At 30.8% G+C, this 20,917-nt stretch overlaps 2 protein-coding genes and 1 non-coding gene across 7 annotated transcripts; 2 read left to right on the top strand and 1 right to left on the bottom strand.

Moving 5' to 3' along the window:
• Positions 1 to 2,372: 2,372 nt before the first annotated feature.
• Positions 2,373 to 7,957, top strand: LOC114193482 (putative pectin methyltransferase QUA2). 3 transcript variants are annotated; one of them, XM_028083307.2, is made up of 9 exons: positions 2,373 to 2,623; positions 3,073 to 4,080; positions 4,158 to 4,290; positions 4,713 to 4,953; positions 5,567 to 5,780; positions 5,912 to 6,087; positions 6,221 to 6,524; positions 6,938 to 7,073; positions 7,303 to 7,957. In XM_028083307.2, the coding sequence occupies exons 2-9, from the start codon at positions 3,362 to 3,364 to the stop codon at positions 7,459 to 7,461; spliced, it is 2,082 nt and encodes a 693-aa protein (XP_027939108.1). In that variant the 5' UTR covers positions 2,373 to 2,623; positions 3,073 to 3,361; the 3' UTR covers positions 7,462 to 7,957. The 3 variants fall into 3 exon arrangements, with proteins under 3 accessions (XP_027939108.1, XP_027939106.1, XP_027939107.1); XM_028083305.2 differs by having other exon boundaries at positions 2,375 to 2,746; XM_028083306.2 differs by having other exon boundaries at positions 2,375 to 2,832.
• A 1,359-nt stretch (positions 7,958 to 9,316) lies between these two features.
• TRNAY-GUA (transfer RNA tyrosine (anticodon GUA)) lies at positions 9,317 to 9,410 on the top strand. Its single transcript has 2 exons — positions 9,317 to 9,353; positions 9,375 to 9,410. It is a non-coding gene; the product is annotated as a tRNA-Tyr (tRNA).
• Positions 9,411 to 9,933: 523 nt separating this feature from the next.
• LOC114194693 (uncharacterized) lies at positions 9,934 to 13,285 on the bottom strand. Of its 3 annotated transcripts, XM_028085062.2 has the most exons (6): positions 12,911 to 13,285; positions 12,383 to 12,762; positions 11,777 to 12,269; positions 11,003 to 11,680; positions 10,765 to 10,911; positions 9,934 to 10,667 (listed from the first exon to the last, which is right to left on the bottom strand). In XM_028085062.2, exons 2-6 carry the CDS (start codon positions 12,428 to 12,430, stop codon positions 10,204 to 10,206), a joined length of 1,830 nt encoding a protein of 609 aa, XP_027940863.1. In that variant the 5' UTR covers positions 12,431 to 12,762; positions 12,911 to 13,285; the 3' UTR covers positions 9,934 to 10,203. The 3 variants fall into 3 exon arrangements, with proteins under 3 accessions (XP_027940863.1, XP_027940861.1, XP_027940862.1); XM_028085060.2 differs by having other exon boundaries at positions 11,003 to 12,269; XM_028085061.2 differs by having other exon boundaries at positions 11,003 to 12,269; positions 12,992 to 13,285.
• Between the last annotated feature and the right edge of the window lie 7,632 nt (positions 13,286 to 20,917).

The following is a 20,917-nucleotide window of genomic DNA, read 5'->3' as shown; positions in this document are numbered from 1 at the left end:
ATATTCTTGTTTTTTCATGAATTCAAATTTGAAAAATTAAAAATAAATCACATTACATAAATTGAAATATGGGAGCCATAGATCTAGCAATGTTACATTCAAAAAATATGATATAAAAATGAAAAGATTGAAAGATCAAATTGTACAAAACATTATATAGAGAGGATGAAAAATGCAATAAAAACAACTTAATTTAGAATTACACATGTGGGGAGTATAATGACTTGTTGGTAACTTTTAAATTTTGTTTGTCATATTTAATGAATTATTTTAAACGTACATTTCATATATATATATATATATATATATATATATATATATATATTTATTGAATTCAGTTTTCACATTTTAATGAATTCAAATATCGTAATTAATAAAAATCATTATTCAAGCAATTTAAAACATATATTTATAGTTTAAAAGTCATTTTATTGTATACAATTCTCTTAAAACTGATTTAACCTAACTCACGATGACACGCACCTCACATGTCAATCTTATGAAGCTAAAAATCCATGTAAAAACATACTTTTCTTTGAACGTTTGACTAATGTTTAATTATTCTATCAATGAAAACATTTAATTTTAACTAATTAAACTGAGAAGGGTCAAAAGCTATTTTATTCAACCTTTGCCCATAACCTAATGAGTTTTTTCACCCAAAATAAAGAGCACCAAATGAAAACGTGGAATGTTCCCAACCCACTACAGAACAATGTGCGTTTGTGCCAAAGCACCGCAAATGTACGCAAATCGCTTAACCAACGTGGCCTCATGCAATGTGAATGTGAATTTGGACCAAACATGCACCAGTCTTTTGATTTTCATAAAATAAAATATATTAATAGCAGCTAATACTGATAAAATAACTTGTCGGTAGTGTACCTCGTTTCAGCCTCAAGTCAAATGATATACACATTTTATCTCCATTCACGAAGCAGCAAAGAAAGAATCCTATGACTTCACCACTGTCTCATATCCTCTTTTCCTTTATAATATAAATATGAAATTATTTCAATAACTAAATATAAATAAAAAAATATTAAGAATAATGTAATCTAAAATAAAAAAAAAGGTTACTTGTAAATTTTTTCAAATAGAAAATTTGCACCTTTCTTTTCTTTTTCATGCATCATTAGCTTGACCAAGCTGGCTTTTACCACCGTCTAAAAGCAAAAACAGAGCAAAGTTAGAAAAGTGTCATGTGGAATTTTGATGAATAAAACACATTAGTTGGCAACTTTTTTTTGCTCTCGGGGGAACCTAATTGGTGGCTTCTTAAGCACCTTTTCTTCCTATTATTTGTTCTGGACATGATTCATGATTCATATTCTTTGTGCACAGAGAATTAAAGAAAAACAAAGAACGAAAAGCGCGTTCTGGAGCTCTGCCAGCACAATTAAGCGCGTTTACTTACTTATAGGACTATTATCAATTACTGCTACTACTTCTTTGTAGAAATTATTCCTACTATTTATAGTGGTACTTTCTTGCATGCACTTTTTACATCACAATCACACCAATGTGTGATTTTATTTAATGTATTTAATTTTCTTTTTTTAAGCACTATTCTAGCATGCTTTGCTAAACAAGTTTACGAGTACTACATCCATTTCTTTTTTGACAAAATAGTTGAAAATGAACTTATGTTTTATTTGCTTTTTTTATTTTCAATTTCTAAATCATTATCTTTACCATAGCTGTTAAAGAAATTAAGTGGGGTTTTACTCACAGAAACGAGGATAACGGTCAATTACTATTGATTTAACTTTTAAATAAAAAACAAATACTAGCAAACTGTTATCTCAATGTAAAAGATAGTGAATAGTACAACCCTTTATTTATTCTTTTGAAATAAATAATTTTAAAACACTTAATATATATATTACTTATTTATTTTACAAGAAACTTATTACGATTAATGTTGAACTATATTTTAAATATTTTTCCTCTTAACAAAAACATTTTAAAAATTAGAAAGTATCTATCTTTTTTGTAATTTTTTTATTTTCCCTCAAATATCGTGTATAATAGACTATAATTTGACAATTCTTCTTTACAAGATTCAATCCATGATTATTTTCAAGCAAAATTATCCTTGATGAAAATAAAGAAGGATTGCATGAATAAATAACTGGATAAAAATTATTAATTGCAAAGATAATTTCAAAAATATATAAATTTAAGACAAATTTATTAGTGTCAAATTAATTAATAATTTCATTTATCTTGATAAACTAAGGAAAAACTGTTATCTTCTTTTAATTCTGATACGAATGAGTAGGAATTATTATCAATATTATAATTTTGTTTCTTGGACAGTGGTTTGTGTCACGATCCGATCAGTACTAAACCTGCTAACCTTCATAGAATCACTGTCTCAGACTCTCTCTCTCTCTCCCTCATTTCTAAAGAACGCACTCTCTAATCATTCGACGAGGCTTGTGAGTGTGAGGGAATAATCAATCACTGATCCACACTCACAAACCATAACCAAGCACAGACAGCGTGCGTTCTTCTTGTGATTTGTGTTGCAAGCAACCAACCACAGACTCACACACCCCCTCCATAAATCACTTCCACCATTCCCTTCTTTCTTCTTTTTCACCCCAAAACAAACAAGGTGTGCTACTACTATTGCTGCTACTATTCATCCTTTCCCTTTAAAATTCTTCATTTTCTTTCTCTCTGCTTTGATCTCAAGCAAATGGGTTTCCCTTCTCCAAGAAAATGAGCTTGTGCCATGGTTAGTAGTTACTGCTACTAGCTTGTGCTTTTCACTGCTCTGTCTTCGTTACCGCACAAGTTTTCTTTTTTCTTTTATGGATGTTGGTACGTATCCATTTCAATGCTGGGTCCGTGATGGATCTGATGCGGTGAATTAATTACTGCGGCCTTGTCGTTATTCCCCTGTTTTTGATTCCCTAATGAGAGAAAGTTTGTGTTTTTATTTTTATTTTTATTTTTTTTTTAAATTTCTTACTATATAATAATGCTAAATTAGTTTCGTAACTTCACTGTTTTAAATACACGCCACCAAGTTTGACGCGGTATTTCTTTTTCTTTTTGTAGGTTTGCATTTGCTTAACTGGAGCCAGATTATCTGGATGGTTTCAGCCCAATAAATACAGTGATGCTGGAGTAACTGACACTCTTCTGCTGATTTCTGGGTTGTATTGAAGATTTGGTTTTTGTTCAAGTCGAATTGCATCGTGTGATCTGCTTTAGCCGACTTCGCCTACTGTGAAATAAGACATTTGTTTTTGTATTTATTGGTTTCTGGGTGGGTTTTGTGGTGTTTCGATAAGAACATTTATTCGTAGGTGAACTTGTTTGTGCTACTTCGGTGATTGGTCAGAGAATGTCTAGGCCTCTGCAAAGAGGTGTGTCTGGTGGGGTTAGGTTCCCTGAGAGTGGCAATGACTTGTGGGACTCCCAATCTAAGGATAAACCAGAAAAGGAAGATTTGGATAAGAGGGGTTCTTCAGATCATAGCCCTTTTGCTTTGAGGTTTCCTTTGAGGTTGCTTTTGGGAAATAATTCTGATTCCAAATATGGCAATGGCATTGGTGAGAATGGTTTTGCATCCGATTCCTTCATTGTTAGCTCCCCGCGGAACCGGCTTAAGCTGATGCTGCTTTCTTTGAAGTTTAGTTTAGTTGTCATAGTTCTTCTGGCTCTTACTGGATCTTTTTGGTGGACTTTATCGATTTCATCCTCTTCAAGAGGTCACATTTACCATGGTTATAGAAGGCTTCAAGAGAAGCTTGTCTCAGACCTTATGGATATTGGTGAGTTTTCTCGAGGTCCGTTGAGGTTGAAGGAATCGGAATTCTGTCCTCAGGAATTGGAAAACTTTGTTCCTTGCTACAATGTTTCTGAGAATGTGGAATTGGAAGTTTCTGATAGCAACGAAATTGACCGGCAATGTGGTCATGAGCCTAGGCAGAATTGTTTGGTTCTGCCACCAGTGAATTACAAAATTCCTTTAAGATGGCCTACTGGAAAAGATGTTATCTGGTCTGCTAATGTGAAGATCACAGCACAGGAGGTTCGTTCTTCTGGAAGCTTGACAAAGAGGTGAGTGACATGTCATTGTTTCTCTTGCTTTAAGCTATTTTTGATTTCTAAAGTTTTTCGATGTAATTTAATTACAGGATGATGATGCTGGATGAAGAGCAAATTTCATTTCGTTCAGCCTCTCACATGTTTGATGGTGTTGAAGACTACTCACATCAAATTGCTGAAATGATTGGACTTAGAAATGAATCTTATTTAATACAAGCAGGGGTAAATATTTTTGTGCTTTCTCTTGAAATGGACTCATCAATTGTTTGTTGCTTGATTTTTTGTGGCCTTTATTGATTATACATGTATTTCACTAATTTGGTACCTTCTCTCTGTCAATTTCATCATACTAGATGGCATATATTTTACCATAAAGAACTCGGTATCTCGATTCTTATAATATAGATATTAACTATCTTGATAAAATGATAAAGTGAATATTCTTAAAATATTCACTGTGGGCATATAAGATGGTAACTTGCCGTCTGAAAGTGATTGTTATAAAGTGCTCTTTAGGGACTCGTGTTAGATTTTTTTTATGGGTTTGTGACATTGGATCTGAACTGAGTTCACGAAGTGTGGCTGTGATGCTCCTTCCCTGAAATCTTATTTGATCGAGAATTCTGACATCCTAAAATTTGCAGGTTCGAACTATACTAGACATAGGTTGTGGCTATGGTAGCTTTGGAGCACATCTCTTTGACAGTCATCTTTTAACTATGTGCATTGCAAACTATGAGCCTTCTGGTAGTCAAGTTCAGCTCACTCTCGAGAGGGGTCTTCCTGCTATGATTGCTTCTTTCACTTCAAAGCAGCTGCCATTTCCATCTCTATCCTTTGATATGTTACATTGTGCCAGATGTGGCATTGATTGGGACCAGAAAGGTATCTTCCAACTTTCAATCTATGCTACTTTCTGTTGGATTGGATCAACATGCATCTATCATGTTCACTACTTATTTGACAACATAGGTGATACATCACATATTATACGTGTTATAGGAAGAAGTTAGTTGTCATGAAATAAGAATAGGATCAACTCCTTGGTTCTTCACAATGCGCCTTGTTTTTTTATATGCCTTGTTTATTACATTGACTTTTCCCATATTGATAAAATGATTCTATCTGGTATGCCTTCAACTCATTGGGAGCATTTCTGATGCAAAAGAACTATTTTTGCACTGCAGAATTAAGAAAAATGATATGGTATATACTTTAGGAAAAATGTCCATATTTAGTTCTTTGTTAAATGAAGTTTCCCAAAGTTAAATCTGCTAAAATAAGTAGAAACCTTTTAATGTTTACTTGCCATTCCTGAAGTATCCAACAAAACCGTGCTTAACTTTTGAAACTCTCCGTTCTGTTATATGTTATAAGGTGTTGACATAAAGTCTAAAAATTTGTATCTTCCTTCAGAACCATAACCTTGGTTCATGTATAATTGTTATTAATATTTTAGTACCTTGTAATTTATTAACATTCATTTTACATGGTGTAGATGGCATGCTTCTAATTGAAGCCGATAGACTTTTAAAACCGGGTGGATACTTTGTTTGGACATCACCTCTCACAAATGCTCGAGACAAAGGGAACCAGAAAAGATGGAAGTTTATACAGGATTTTACATTAACTCTTTGCTGGGAACTGCTGTCACAACAAGATGAAACTGTAGTATGGAAGAAAACTAGTAAAAAAAGTTGCTATGCTTCAAGGTAATTCTTTCATAGATGTACTTGAGAAAACGATTTTTTGCTAACAAATAGATTCTATACTATGTATTTACAATAAGTTTAGAATTTTGAAATGTGATCTGACTCTTACCTTGGTCTATTCTTACTACCAGAAAGTCAGGTTCTGGCCCTTCTTTGTGTGGTAGAGGTATTGACGTGGAGACTCCACATTATCGAGAACTGCAAAATTGCATAGGAGGAATGCAGAGCGCTCGTTGGATTCCAATTGAGAAAAGGGAAAGATGGCCTTCTCGTGCTAATTTGAACAAGAACGAGTTAGCTATATACGGTAATCTTTATGTTCTTAAATGATTTGTAGACAACTTTGTGGAAGTGATTGCATTGTAATTCTACTCTCTCGCTGAGTCAAATCTCCTATTCATTTGGTTAACTTAGTATGCCTATATATTTCAATGTACCAGGGTTGCAGCCTGATGAACTTACTGAGGACTCTGATAGCTGGAAAATAGCGGTCCAGAATTATTGGTCACTCCTGTCACCTTTGATATTCTCTGATCATCCGAAGAGGCCGGGCGATGAGGACCCTTCACCCCCTTATAACATGCTCAGAAATGTGGTGGACATGAATGCTCACTTTGGTGGCTTTAATTCTGCATTGCTGCAAGCTAGAAAGTCTGTGTGGGTGATGAATGTTGTCCCAATAAATGGTCCCAATTATCTTCCCTTGATCCAGGACAGAGGATTTGTTGGTGTTCTCCATGATTGGTACTTTAATCTCCTTTGCCCTGTTATTTAAATGACATGCTTCTCTAGTTCAGTCAGTTTGTTTTGGTTACCTTGATATAGATTCTCAGTCACATGCTATAATACTCTTTCTTCCTTCCTTCCACCTTTTGAAACTCGATCTGTTGTCCTTTTTGAAACCGAAACCTTAATTTCTTGATCCATGTCTAACTATTTTCAGTGGAGGTTTATACCATGTTGTTAACATTTACACTTTTTAATTCTAGTAACGATTCAGACATCTGACATTTCTAAAATACGTAGTTGAGATCAAAATTAAAACATGGTGATATACCATTTACTTTTCCAATTACATCTGGCTTATAGTCTTCATAAGATTTTGTGAAGAATAGTTAATAGTTTCCTTAATAATTTTTATTTTCTATGGCTTGTAGGTGTGAGGCTTTTCCGACATACCCTAGAACCTATGACTTGGTGCATGCAGCAGGATTTCTCTCCCTTGAGACTGAGCAGCACAGATGTACCATGCTTGACATGTTCCTTGAAATTGACAGAATACTTCGCCCAGAGGTATGTCAATTTAGCACTCTTGAACCAAAACTGCTATAAGATTTCCTCACAAAGCACTGCATCAATATTTAATGCAGTTTGTTCAGTAAAATGCGTATAAACTTTGAATCAGGCAACCCTTTTATCATGTACATTGTTGATTGAATGTGATCAGTATTTTCATACAAAATATTCTTTTGAACGAGTAAAAATGTTTCTTTTGATATGCTGACATTGGTCATGTGTGCAGGGTTGGGTTATAATCCGTGACACAGTTCCCTTAATAGAATCAGCTAGAGCTTTAACAGCACAGCTGAAGTGGGATGCAAGAGTGGTAGAAATTGAAAGTGACAGTGATCAGAGACTCCTGATCTGCCAGAAACCTTTCTTTAAGAGACAGGCAAGCTAAAAAATTGAAGAACTGAAGAAATTAGACCAATATATATATACATATATATTCATTTCCATAATGACCATAAAGCTCCAACATACAAAGTGGGGGTTCAAAATTTTGGACAAAAGAACACAACATATAGAGGAAACTGTATCTTCCTCAATGATACCACCACATCACCTATGTAACCGTAAGGTTTACATAGGACCATGTAATTACCAAACAAGCCACAGAGCAGATGAGAGAGTAGTATACTGGTAGGTTAATTTACTTTTTCATGTGATGTCTGATTAGAGTTACACAGTGACAGAATCAATTTTAAGATTGGAACATGGTGAGATAATAAGTTATTGTTGTACAATGCTCAGTGGTTGATTGCCCCTTATAGAATATTTTTCTGCTACCCTTTATAAGTTATTGAATGTCTATTGTATAAGCTTTGGCAAAACAACACTTCATAGTTTGTCAATGTTTACAATGTTAAATCAAAATCATATTGTTGATCAGTCCATTACAGATTGTAACAAGACATCTAAATAAAGATGTTTGTTTGGCATTAGTAATTTAAGGAAAATTATAATGTCTAATTAATTGTTTTAGAATGAATGTAAAATGGTGAAAAAACTGAAGTGGAGATTATAGATTATTATGAATAATGACTTTCATGTCTATGAAAACTTAAACCCAACTTTTATTGATTTTGAGAAAAAATGTACTTTTAGGAGAAAATGTATGATTGAAAATTAAAATTAGTGTATATATTAATTTAAAGTAAAATGTTAAACAATAAGTTATATGAATGAATTTATCATTTTCTCTTAAAAATTTTATGGATAAATTTGTTCAAATATATCATATTAAAAAAAATCAACCATTCTTCAAAATAGTTTTATAAAAGTTGTACCAAATATTAAAGATTTTGAAAACACAATTGCATGAAAAGTATTATATCAGAAGTTGTTATGATGAGGGTCTTAATTAGAAGCAATTTTAAAATTTTAATTTTAATACTATCACATAATTTCTGAAAAATAAAAGATATTGTGGTAGATGTATAAAATGAATCACTGACTAAGAATGGAAATGTTCGAATATATTAGTTTCATAAAAATAAATTCAGAACCTTTGAATACACAAGCTTTATTAAAATAATGTAATTACATAATTCAAAATAAAACTCTTCATTCAAATTCTTGTAAACTAGAATTACAGAATAGAATACTTCTAACTAATGAAAAAACATCCGGAAGTGTGCGGAAAAGCAAACATTGGATACCCATTAGTTTTTATCATAATTAAGTGAAAATATCTTGACAATTTATTTTTTAATTTTATTTCTGGAGGAATTTATTTTACTTATTCTTTAATAATTAAATTAAAAAGAGTATATATATTTTTTTATTGTAATAAATATAAGCTCATCTTATTGGATGTAGAAGATTTTTCCTTCTAAACAGTTCAAAATCTTATCTGATGATAATGAGAAGGACATTTTTTGGTGGAGTAAATATGAGAAGGACTTTGCACCCATAAAAATTATGATCTTATTTAACAGGAATATGAAATGACATAGCTTCTCACTAATTCAAATCTAAATAAAACTGACATTGATTCCTTTAATATATAAAAAATTAGCACAGTATAATAATGTATACTTTTATTTCTTATTTCCGTTTTTTTTTTTCCTTTTCATATATAAGCATTTGATCAATAAAATCTAAACTTTTTAAACGAAAGCTTCTCAATTTTCTTGTTCACAGGACCGACCTTATGTTAAAATTGTTACAAAGGTGTGAAAATATTACAATTATATTTATATAAAACTTATATGTTAGAAACAAATATGATCTTGCTATAAGACAAATCAAAACCGACCTTAGCTCAGTTGGTAGAGCGGAGGACTGTAGTAGGTAAAGAACCTGAAAGCCATCCTTAGGTCGCTGGTTCGAATCCGGCAGGTCGGAATTATTTTTGCCCTCTTTACTTTTGTATTATAAATAAACTATTTGTACTCTTTAATTAATTAAAACTAATAAAAAACTCTATGCACTGTTCTGTTCAAAGAAAGCTTACTAAAACCATTGAAGAATTTCACTAATCAGTGGCCAAAAAATTTCCGAATCTACTTTAAATCTTCAATAGTGCAACTTTAATATGATTCTTTAAAAGAGCGCACACTCCTGGTAATGCTGGAATCATTTATATATAATCTAAAAGCAAATTAATTGATTGATATTAAAGAAATACTAATTAGTGAATTAGATGAAACTTGTACACCCTCTCTGACAAGGGGCTGTGGATTTTTGTGGTGTCCAACATCAGATACTTTATAGCATCTGAACTGAATTTCTTTATCATGCCTTATTCAGATAATTTAACAGTGATGATTGATACCAATGGGCCACCCTATTATTCAATTTGCATGATGTTCATAGAATTTCTGAAACCCAGATGATCATACATCATATCAAGTTCCACACACCAAAGTTGGGACAAGGAAGACTCCATTACTTCAAAACTTGACAATGTTACAATAAAAAAACATTGCAAAAGTTCAGTCTGTAGGATGAAAGCAAATAATGGCTTTCAAATATAAGTCTGACACACTCCCTCATGCTAGAGTCCTTTGGGCTTGAAGAGACAGCAACACCTATAACACATTTTCCTCTAGTGTAACATTGCAAAGAAAAGAACCAAAGAACCATATGAAACATGTTCCATTGAGGTGTTCCTTTTACATGCACTAAACACTGTTTTTCACCTCCTTGTTCGATTCGTGCTTTTGTGAGAAGCACTTGCACTTCTTCTATACCCTTTGGAAAGACTTGATCCACCATGACTAAGTCTTCTTATTGATCTTTTGTCACAGCTTATCGTGCTGTTCCCAAGGGCAGCTCTGGCAACACTGTCACTCAATATTTCGCGTGTTCTATGAGCCTTGAGGGGTTGCTTGTTCAGGTACACCAACTTTGGAAGAAGACCAGAGACTGCTTTACTCAGCTGGCCATGGCTGATGTTTCTTTCAATTGGATTTCCTAGCAGATTAAGAGCCTTAAGTGAGTTGTAGTTAGCCACAAGCTGGCCTAATGCTTTTGTTGTTGTGATCTTGTTGAAGCTCAAATCTAGAACTGTTAGCTTCAATAGCCTGTGTAGCCCTTCAGCATCACTTATCTTGTTTCCCACAAGATACAGTTCTTTGACAAGTGTGCAACTTGACAAACCTGACAAATCACATAATGAATGGAAAAAACTAAAATGAAGGCTAAACAAATTTGAAATGCAAACATCTTAGAGCATCAAGTTATGTCAAAAACTGACCTTGTCCAATTCTCGAGATGCGGTTGTAACTCAGGTCAATTACCCGCAACTTGGTCAATTCTCTGAGACCGTCAAGAGTGTTGATCTTGTTTCTTGACAAGTTAAGTGTTTGAATACCCTTTGGTAGAAATCCTGGTGAGATGTGAGCTGCATAGTCAACGAAGAATTGAATCAGTAATAGTTAGTCTTTGATTTATTGATATTGCATCAAGTGCTACATTCTAGTTCCAAGTTATACCTATGAAATTGTTTGAGAGGTTGATAGAGCGGAGATTGGATAAGTGTGAAATAGCAGGGATGGATTTTACACCAATACCAGATATGTGAGCAATAGATGAAGCTGGATTTAGAGACTGGACTACACTAATGGCAGTTAAAGTCTGTTTTGAAACATTGGCATCTGCATAAGTCAACTGAGATGTAGCTCTCATCATTGTTCGACCAGTATCGGGAGAAGGTGGGAAGGTTATGCTTTTATCATTGTCAACATCAAAATCATCCTCAGGAAGTAGTTGCTGAATTTCAAGACCTTTCACCCATGCATCCACTCTGGCAAAAGAGGACGATTCTTTGGAGAAAGCAAGCCATTGGTCCCTTTGAAACCTGCTCCCCCTTTTATTATCTATACCTTTACCAGTTCTTCTTTTGTTAAACGATTCTGCAGTAATTGAACCAGAGGATTTCACAGGCCTCAATGTCTTTCCTTGTTTTGGTTGTTCAAGGGTGTCTGTAGAGTACCCACTATTTAATGCAGCCGTGGCAGGAACTAATGTTGAATTCCCAGAGAAAGTTCTGTGTATGTTCCTGTGGCTCCGCAGGATCATTTTCCACCACAGGTTTTTCCTTCCAGAAGGAAGTAACTGACTTGAAGAATGCCTTTTCAGCACTACTCTATCAGCACTGTAGTGACTCTTCTCTGACCAAGGGCTTTCAAGATTAACCATTGCTGATAATTCCTTAAAATTCTCAAAAGACTTTGACTTTAAAGCTGACATATAATGAGTTTTCTTACCATGCTCATCAAACTTTTCAAGGTTAGAAAAGTGTCTCTTGAACTTTGGAGAAGTCCACGAATCAGCTTTGGCAATCCCAGGATCACTGACGTGTCCACTTTCGGTTGTTTCAACGCTCTTTTGGCTGTATTTATCGGTTCTGTCATCAAATTCTTCGGTGACTTGATTTTCATACAAAGTAGGATACTCTATTTCTTTATCAGTTGCACCATATCCTTTGTCTGCAACAGCTTCATGATGTTGGAGATGAAAATCAGAGATTTCTCTCTTGATCTTCGGTGAATCTTCATCCTCATCTTCCCCTTCATAAGCCTCATGTACTTCAGCCTCCACACAAGTATCAGGACTCATAACCCCCGAATTGAAACTTGAATTTCTGGGAATACCATCGGATACTGTGGCATCAAAAGTGGTTGGTACTGATGCAATTTTTGAAGATTGTAGTTTGGCAAGTAGAGTACTAAAGTTCTCCTTTGAAGACCTTCCACTCCCCTGAATAAATAAACAACAGTGATATAATAACAAGTCAATCACAATTCACAAGTTTCATAGAAACTCCATAAGACATAAATAAGAGAAACGAAAATCCTAATTGAGTTTCTTACCTTGTATTTCTCCTTCCTTACAGTCAAAAGAGAGAAGCACATAGCCATGGTTGCCACCAAAAGATAAGGCTTGTTCCAAATCCCTTCAACTTTATCTTCTCTGTGCAACAATTTTCTTCCTTTCACAATCAATTGCAGTGAAAAGTGGGAGTACAACAATAAAAACAAACACAGTAGCAGTTCAGCAATCAGCAGCAATCACATTGAACCAAATTTTAGCCATAATCAATGGGAAGGCGCTGGACAAGAGAAAACACTCTCTCTGAGAAAATCAGAAAACCGGAAAGAAGAAGACCAAAGCCTATTCCGGTTTGTGAAGATATCTCTAGAGAGTTGGCCAGAGTTCTGTGTATCCACAATATCTTCCTCTCCAAACAAGCCTATACCCAGTTGAAGAACAGTAATCAAATAACCAAATAAATGTGCCAAACATTCATCTCATGAAATTCCAAATGGAAGAATCAAAATCAGATAATAACTTGATGAAAACTCTAAACTAAACAAGAAAGTGACAAAATGAATACACACTCTAATGCCTCCTCCAGGTGATTCTAAAGCAGGCACAGGCACACGCAAATTGCGGCGAGAATTGGTGCAGAAAAGACGAACCTTGTAAAGCAGAATCGAGCCAGCTCTCAAAGACAACAATAACCTCTCAAACAGTATCTGTGCTTTTTCTCCGGAATCTTCAAAAGCTTTGGGATGCTAAATAGTTATAAAGTTAAGATTGTGCTATGTGGTGTCGTCACGTGATGTCGTGTAAGAAATGCAAATGCAAATGCAAAGCAAAGGAAGAAAAACACAAGACAAAGAGAAACAGAGAGAGGTAGTTAATATTTATCGTTAAGAATGAGAAAGAGAAAGAGAAAGAGGTGTTTTCTATCTTTCTAGTTTGTACATGTGAAATCACGGAAAGAGGACGTGTGATATTCTAATAATTTAGCCGACTCTATATATACCACACACATGTAGACCATGCATAACCCAGTATTTATATTCTTCAAAATTCTCTACCACCTTTCTTTCTCTCACTTCTGCAGTATAACACCAAAATTTAATTGGCTTTATTAATCAATTTTGAAGTCCGAGCAAATTTATGATCAACTTTAAAGTCTGTTGAAACTTAACATGTCATTACTACCTTATTTATATAAGTTTTATTCACTTTTTAGTTTTACTATATTAGGATTAAAATATTTTCTTTATGTATTTTTTAATATCAGATTGTTTATTTTATTCCTTAGTAAACATTTTGTGTGTCCAATTGCGTGTGATTATTGAAAAGGTATATTTTTTTCATGAGTTTTCTGTCTTCAATCGCTATTATACTAAGTTTTGTAACTTTTCATGTAGATCCTTTTCTGTGTGCAATTGTGTGTGAAAAATTAAATGGTGTGTATTTTTTCTCTTTGAGTTTTTCTCCTCTTCAGTCACTGATATGCTTAGATTTTTTTTTTCTGTGTGCAATTGTTTATGGGTAATAAAAAGGTGTATTTTTCTTTTCATGGTTTTTCTCCTCTTCAATCACTAATATACTACCTACTATCCCTTTTCATTTAGATGTACATATTATTCAGTGTGCATTTGTGTGATTAATAAAAAGGTGTTTTTTTCTTTTCATGATAGTAAGTATTATACCATTTAATGCAGACCTTTTACTCTATGCAATTAAGTGTCATTAATAAAAGTTTTAAATACCTTTTTCGTCCTCATTTTCGTAGTGTTGGTTATAGATGGTCCTCATTTTTATAAAATGTTTAAAATGGTCCTCATTTTCGTAGTGTTTGTTGCGGATGGTTCTCATTTTTACCAAATGTTTAAAATGATCCTCATTTTCGCAATTCGTGTTTAATTTAGTCATTTTCTGTGACGTCGTTTAAATCAGTAACGAAGCACAATGACAATGTTTGTACTACATTCTACTGGGGTGTATTACGTGTACGGTACAAGTGTAGTAATTAAATAATTGGGGATAAATAGGTAAGCTAGGGTTTTGAAAATGAATTGTTGGACAGTTGGTCAGTTGCTGCAATCTTCTTCCTCCATTTCCAATGTGTGTTGTTGCAATCTTCTTCTTACTACAATCCCATGTCACAGTCCAATCTTCTTCCTTTACCTCTGGTTGTAATCGTTGGAGGCAACAGTTTTGTAGCAATTCGTGCAATGTTGATGGTTCAACGATAAACCCTAGCTCACCTATTTATCCCCAAATATCTAATTACTACACTTGAACAATACACATAATATACCCCAATACAATGTAATACAGACAATGTCACATGTATAGTGCTCCGTTACTAATTTAAACAGTGTCACAGAAAAAGACTAAATTAAACACGAATTGCAAAAATGATGACCATTTTAAACATTTGGTAAAATTGAGAACCATCTGCAACAAACACTACAAAATTTTAAACATTTGGTAAAAATGAGGACCATCTACAACAAACACTACGAAAATGAGGGCGAAAAAGGTATTCAAGCCTTAATAAAAAAGTGTGTTCTCTTTATAGGTTATTTTTTCTCTTCAATCTCCAACACTTGGCAGGTATTGTTACAAATTTTTCTATTTTTGATATGTAAGTGTGACATGGTAAAAATTGAAAAGATTAAATATATTGCATTGAATATTTTAAATTACTACTTTAAAAAAGTAATTATATAATAAATATTAATAATTAATAATTTTATGTAAAATTTTGAGGTGTTTTAAACTTTTATTATTAAATGTTGAGATTAAAAACAATTTATTTTCGTTTATATTTATTAAAAACACTTAAGCATATATTTATTATAAAAACTGAAGTGTGGTGTATGAAATATTATTCCAAATAATATATTTAAGCTTGTTTTCTAGATGTAATCTAATAACAAATTAGTTAGGTCAATCGTTTATATTTATTCAAAAAGCCAAGAGTTGATTTAGCATCATAAACCATCTTCAATCTCAAGCATAATCAGAAGTGTCAAATTGCGACAAAAACCAATCATAGAGTCTTTAATTGTATCATATATATTCAATCGGTGTCATCTGAAAAAATCTTTAAATAGTTTTTCTTTTAAAAAAAGTACATTAAACTAAAGAGCAACAAATACAAAATTTATAATATATTAAGTGGTACTTTTTACTTTTACTAATAACATCGTGTTCTTAATTGATTATTTTTTGAACAAATTACAAAATTTACTTTCAACCAAATTTACTTATTTGATCAACATTCATAGGCACCAAATTTTATTTGGTTGACATTTAGATCAATGAAGTTTTACTTGGTGAACATTTACTTTATATCAATCAAGTCTCATTTACTTGATTCACCTCCAGACCAATAGAAAAGAAGCATGTTTCTAAAGGATTAAACCTCTTCTAGCTAGAGTAAGCTCTTACCAGTGAGGTATAAACGCTGAGAGCATAAAAAAAGTGGTTATAAGTCTCTACCAACAATTGTTTGGTATAACACTAATATATATATATATATATATATATATATATATATATATATATATATATATATATATATATATATATATATATATATATTATATCAGTGAAAACACTTGTATATGTGTGTTTAATTTTTTGAATGGTGATAAAATTTAATAAAATTATTATTACTATAGTTATTACTATAATTATAAAAATATAAATAATTTCTTATAATTTTATTGTAAATCATATTATTTATTTTGTAGATAATTTTATAATTAAAAAATGATTAAGTTTAAAATAACGGTCAAATTAAAAAAATGGTTAAATTAAAAAAAATCATTTAAAGAGTAAAATTAATAAAATAATTATTTGAATTAAAAAAATCATTTAAAGGATAAAATTGAAAAACAAATATGTACTTTAAAAAGAAGATTTTTTATATTTAAATATAGATTATAAGAAAATATAAAACTAAATTTAGTTAAATTGTGTGATGTCACTAGAGTTCATTAAGAAGATTTTAATATGATGCAAAATGCTATTATTTTAAAACAAATGTTAAAAGTATAAAAGATTTGTGTTAGTGTTAGATTAGTATTAGCTTAGCCGGCATTATAATGGAGTTTACTTATGGAGTTAGATTAATCGACTCTAAGATGACACAAAATTTTAAATTTTAAAAAAAATTAAAAAGTGAAAAACTATTTATATTTTTTCAATAAATAAACATTTGTTTTAGTATTGGTAGAGTCTGCTTAGTGTTAGACATTAACAGAGCTAGCATAACCGGCTTTATGACGGCACTGACTATTGTTCAATTTTTTTTAATGAGTATAAATATTTATCGTAATGTTGAATTATTGTAATTAAAATAAATATTAAAAATAAATAAGTTTAATAACTTTAAAGTTGCAGTTAATTTTATTTATTCTTTTAATGTTTATATTTTTAAGTTAATGTTGGTTATACTAACATTAATTTATATACTATTATCAATCCACATGTCTTTGTAATAACAAATAATCATAGGTTATTTTTAATTTAAAGACCCGAATTTGCAGATAACAAATTTTTTCACTCACAATTTTTTTCTTGTTCACAATATATAAATCTTCTCATACTTATATCCTTTGTTCACATTCATAAACTCCTCACACTGACACTCATCTTTTTCATCTACACTTATTTTCATCATTCATACTCATTTCTTTCATCCACTCTCGCACTCATTCTTTATCCATACTATTTCCTTCATCCATACTCATTTCCTTCACACACTCATTCGCTTCATCCACACTCGTTTCATTCGTCCACACTTTTCTTCCCATCCTATTCATCCACACTCTTCTCCCCATCGCATTCATCCACGCTCTTCTCCTCATCTCTTTCATTCACATTCATCTTTTTCAGTGGCGGATCTTGACCTATATCTTTGGGGGAGCTAAAATAATATATTTAAAATTTGTATTATTAATACAATAAAAAAACGAGTATAATTGTAACTATAAAAGAATTCACACACATACATAAAATATATAAGTATATAAATAATTGTCCTTAGTTTCTTAAGATCCTTAACCAATAGTTAAGTTTCTTAAGATCTTTCAGCAATAATTAAAACAAAACTAAAAGTAATTGAATCAGAGCTAAAATTGTCTATAATAAATTCATCTTTCATTTTATTTTACAATATATATATATATATATATATATATATATATATATATATATATATATATATATAAACTTAAGACTGAAAAATAATTTATCATAAACTAATAAAAATTAAAATATGTAATTACTAGAAACAAAATATATGATAATCAAGTCACAATTAAAAATCGGTTATGAAAATCATATAATACATTACATTTTTCTTCTATATTATAAACAATGAATAAACCAAAGACTTATATTTCTTCAAGTGAGACAATACACTTACCTTTTTTTCTTCGATAATGGAAGAGAATAAAGGAGAGAGATGAGAACAAAAATAATGAGTTTGTATCTAATTGTTTTTGTTTTCATAAACAAACGAAAGAAACATGAGTAAGGAGAGAGATGAGAGAAAAAATAACGAGTTTGTGTCTAATTTTTTTTTCATAAACAGAAGAAAAACACACACAAATGAGTGTGAGAAATCACTACAATATATAAAAAATTAAAAAAATAATTGGAAAAAAATAAAAAATAAAAAATAAAAAATAAAAAATAAAAAATATTTTAATATTTTAATATTTTTTTATTCTTTATTATATTTAATTTATGTTTTATTATTTATTAATATTAAATATTATACTTTATAAAATAAATAATACATAATTAATTTTCATGAATTTTCAACATTTCCAATATATATAATACATAATTTAAAACATTTTAAAATAAAATACATAGTTAATTTTTTGGTTAAAATACTCTGTTGGTCCTCGTTTTTGTAGCAAAATCTCAATTTGATCCTCGTATTTTTATTAGTCTCAATTAGGTCCTCATTTTTGTAAATTAGTATCAATTAGGTCCTTTCCGTTAGTAGAGAACTAACACCATTAAGTAGGTGCCACTTGTCAACTTCTCATTTTTTTGAATTTTTTAAATTTTTTTAAATTTTTTTTTAAATTTTTTTAAAAAATATATTTATGCCACGTGTCAAGTTTGTAGTGTGCCATGTGTCAATCTAATATGGTGACACGTGTCAAATTATTGTATGAATCTCAATTTGGTCATCATATTTGTTAATTTGATTTGATTTCAGTCCCAAATTTTTTTAAAATAATTTTAATTTCATGTGCTCCAAATTTAGAACAAATTTAATTTTTTTATAAATGTAATGATGATACTTTTATTACAAGTGATATTTCTATTACATATTTTTAACAACATTTAATTTATTTAAATTTATATTTTACATTAAACTTTATTTAAATTTTATTTTAAAATTATAAATATATAGATTAATAAATTTATATTCAAAATATTTGTATAATATTCAATATCAACAATATTTTAGAGTTGGCTTAAAAATAACAATTTTATAAATTCAAATGTAAAATTTTAAAATAATTTTATAAAAAATTAAAATAAATATATTTAAAATTTTAATATTAAATATAATTAATATTATTAAAATATTTAATAAAAATATCAATTTTAATAAAAATAATCATAACATTAAAAGTAAAATTTGGTCTAAATTTGGAGTGCCTGAAATTGAATTTTTTTTTAAAAAATTGGGACTTAAATCAAATCAATTTAACAAATATGAGGACCAAATTGAGATTCATACATTAATTTGACACGTGTCACCATATTAGATTGACATGTGGCACACTACAGAAGTGACACGTGGCATAAATATTTTAAAAAATAAATAAAAAAAATTTTAAAAAAATTTTTAAAATTAAAAAATATTAAAAGAAAATTAAAAAAAATTAAAAAAAAAGTAAAAAAAATTCAAAAAAACGAGGAGCTGACACGTGACACCTACTTAACGGTGCTAATTATCTACTAACGGAAAGGACCTAATTGATATTAATTTACAAAAATGTGGACCTAATTGAAACTAATAAAAATACGAGGACCAAATTGAGATTCTGCAACAAAAACGATGACTAACGGAGTATTTTAACCTAATTTTTTTTAAATAAAATACATAACTAAAAAAATTTTAAAAAAATTAGGGGGGGCTATGGCCCCCGCCTCCCCTCTTATAATCCGCCATCGATCTTTTTCACCTATATTCATTTCCTTCATCTACACTCACCTCTTTCAACTATTACATTTTCTTTTAATTTTGTTTTCAGTTGTATTATATTTTGTTGAACATAGAGGTATTGTACGAGAAACTTTTTTTTTAATTAGTGTCATTAGAATCACTCAAACTGATGCAAAATAAATAATATTAAAATGAAATTTTATTTAGCGTTATTTTAATTGACACTAAATTAAATAAATTTTAAAATAAAAATGCATCAATGTTGGTGTAGCTGAAACTAAACTATTTTAATATGAAGATCAATTTAAAAAATTAATGATGAATTAGAACTTGCTAAGAGAATGCTACTTAAAATTAATCTTAAAAAATCGACACTAATTCATTAGCATCAATGATTTTAGAGTAGCATGTACGATGCTACTCGCTAATTAGTATCAAATTTTCTTGTATCATTGACCAAAAGCTAACCTAAATTGGTATTTTCAAGTAGCTGTAAGAAAATGATTTTTGTTAGTACAGGTTAAGTGTATTATTGGCAAATTTATCCATAAATAAAGTTAAATATAGAAAAATACTTTCTCAAGATTGGGGGTTGATGTGTCATATATGCCCAAGATGATCTGGACAACCTTGATCAATTCCATGTTGGCAAAGACATCTCGGTCATAACAACTTGACAACCCAGAATGAAACAATATGGTAGGGACATCTCAGTTGTAGTAGCATCGTACCTCAACTCTGATTGAATGCCTGGATGAGGGTCAAGCATGACAAATTAGGAGATTAAGGCATAAAGTGGATTAACAAATCCTAAACTTAAGAAACATAATTACTTAGATGACCAAGGCCCAACCAGGTAAAAGATCATAAAACTACTATAAATAACATTGTTCACGAGGTAAATATTACGCATTCATTTCTAACATTTACTGTTGTCTGATGCACATTTCTGACTTGAATGTCAGAATGTCTTTGCATGCACACCCTCCACACTCGAACATTGAAGACATCTTTGTCCGATACATCTCAGACTACACTAATGTTTGGAGGATTACATCTCAGACTGAAGGAAGAGAGTAAGTTTAATAGTGTTTCTTATGGAACCCTTCTAGGATATATCTTGGCCTTGCAAGAGTAGTAGTGTAGTTTTTTTTTGTTAAACATAAAACCAACCAAGAAATGAAAAGCTTGTTACAAAGGTAAATTTTACATTTTTCATTACATTAGACAACCATGGCTAACATATGTCTTCACTTTAATTAGAGTTGTGGTTAGCATAAATTATTTAAATGGAATTGGTAGAACAAGGTTACTTCAATTCACATATCTTAAGGTTAGACATCTTTTAATACATAGAATAATTAGTTTATGTACAAATTGCATCAAATTAATT

This window comes from Vigna unguiculata, chromosome 8 (assembly GCF_037176805.1).
Source record: "Vigna unguiculata cultivar grain cowpea cultivar isolate G323 ecotype 2 chromosome 8, ASM3717680v1, whole genome shotgun sequence".
Taxonomy (NCBI): Eukaryota; Viridiplantae; Streptophyta; class Magnoliopsida; order Fabales; family Fabaceae; genus Vigna; species Vigna unguiculata.
The sequence above is the reverse complement of the archived record's forward strand: the minus strand, read 5'-3'. Positions and strand labels throughout refer to the sequence as shown.

Coding starts and splice junctions, on each gene's coding strand:
- LOC114193482 (XM_028083307.2), top strand. CDS start 3,362: ATGTCTAGGCCTCTGCAAAGAGGTGTGTCTGGTGGGGTTAGGTTCCCT. Junction 4,954..5,566: donor CATTGATTGGGACCAGAAAG/GTATCTTCCAAC, acceptor TACATGGTGTAG/ATGGCATGCTTCTAATTGAA. Junction 7,074..7,302: donor ACAGAATACTTCGCCCAGAG/GTATGTCAATTT, acceptor TCATGTGTGCAG/GGTTGGGTTATAATCCGTGA.
- LOC114194693 (XM_028085060.2), bottom strand. CDS start 12,430: ATGGCTATGTGCTTCTCTCTTTTGACTGTAAGGAAGGAGAAATACAAG. Junction 12,270..12,382: donor TAAGGAAGGAGAAATACAAG/GTAAGAAACTCA, acceptor TTATTTATTCAG/GGGAGTGGAAGGTCTTCAAA. Junction 10,668..10,764: donor CATCTCGAGAATTGGACAAG/GTCAGTTTTTGA, acceptor GTGATTTGTCAG/GTTTGTCAAGTTGCACACTT.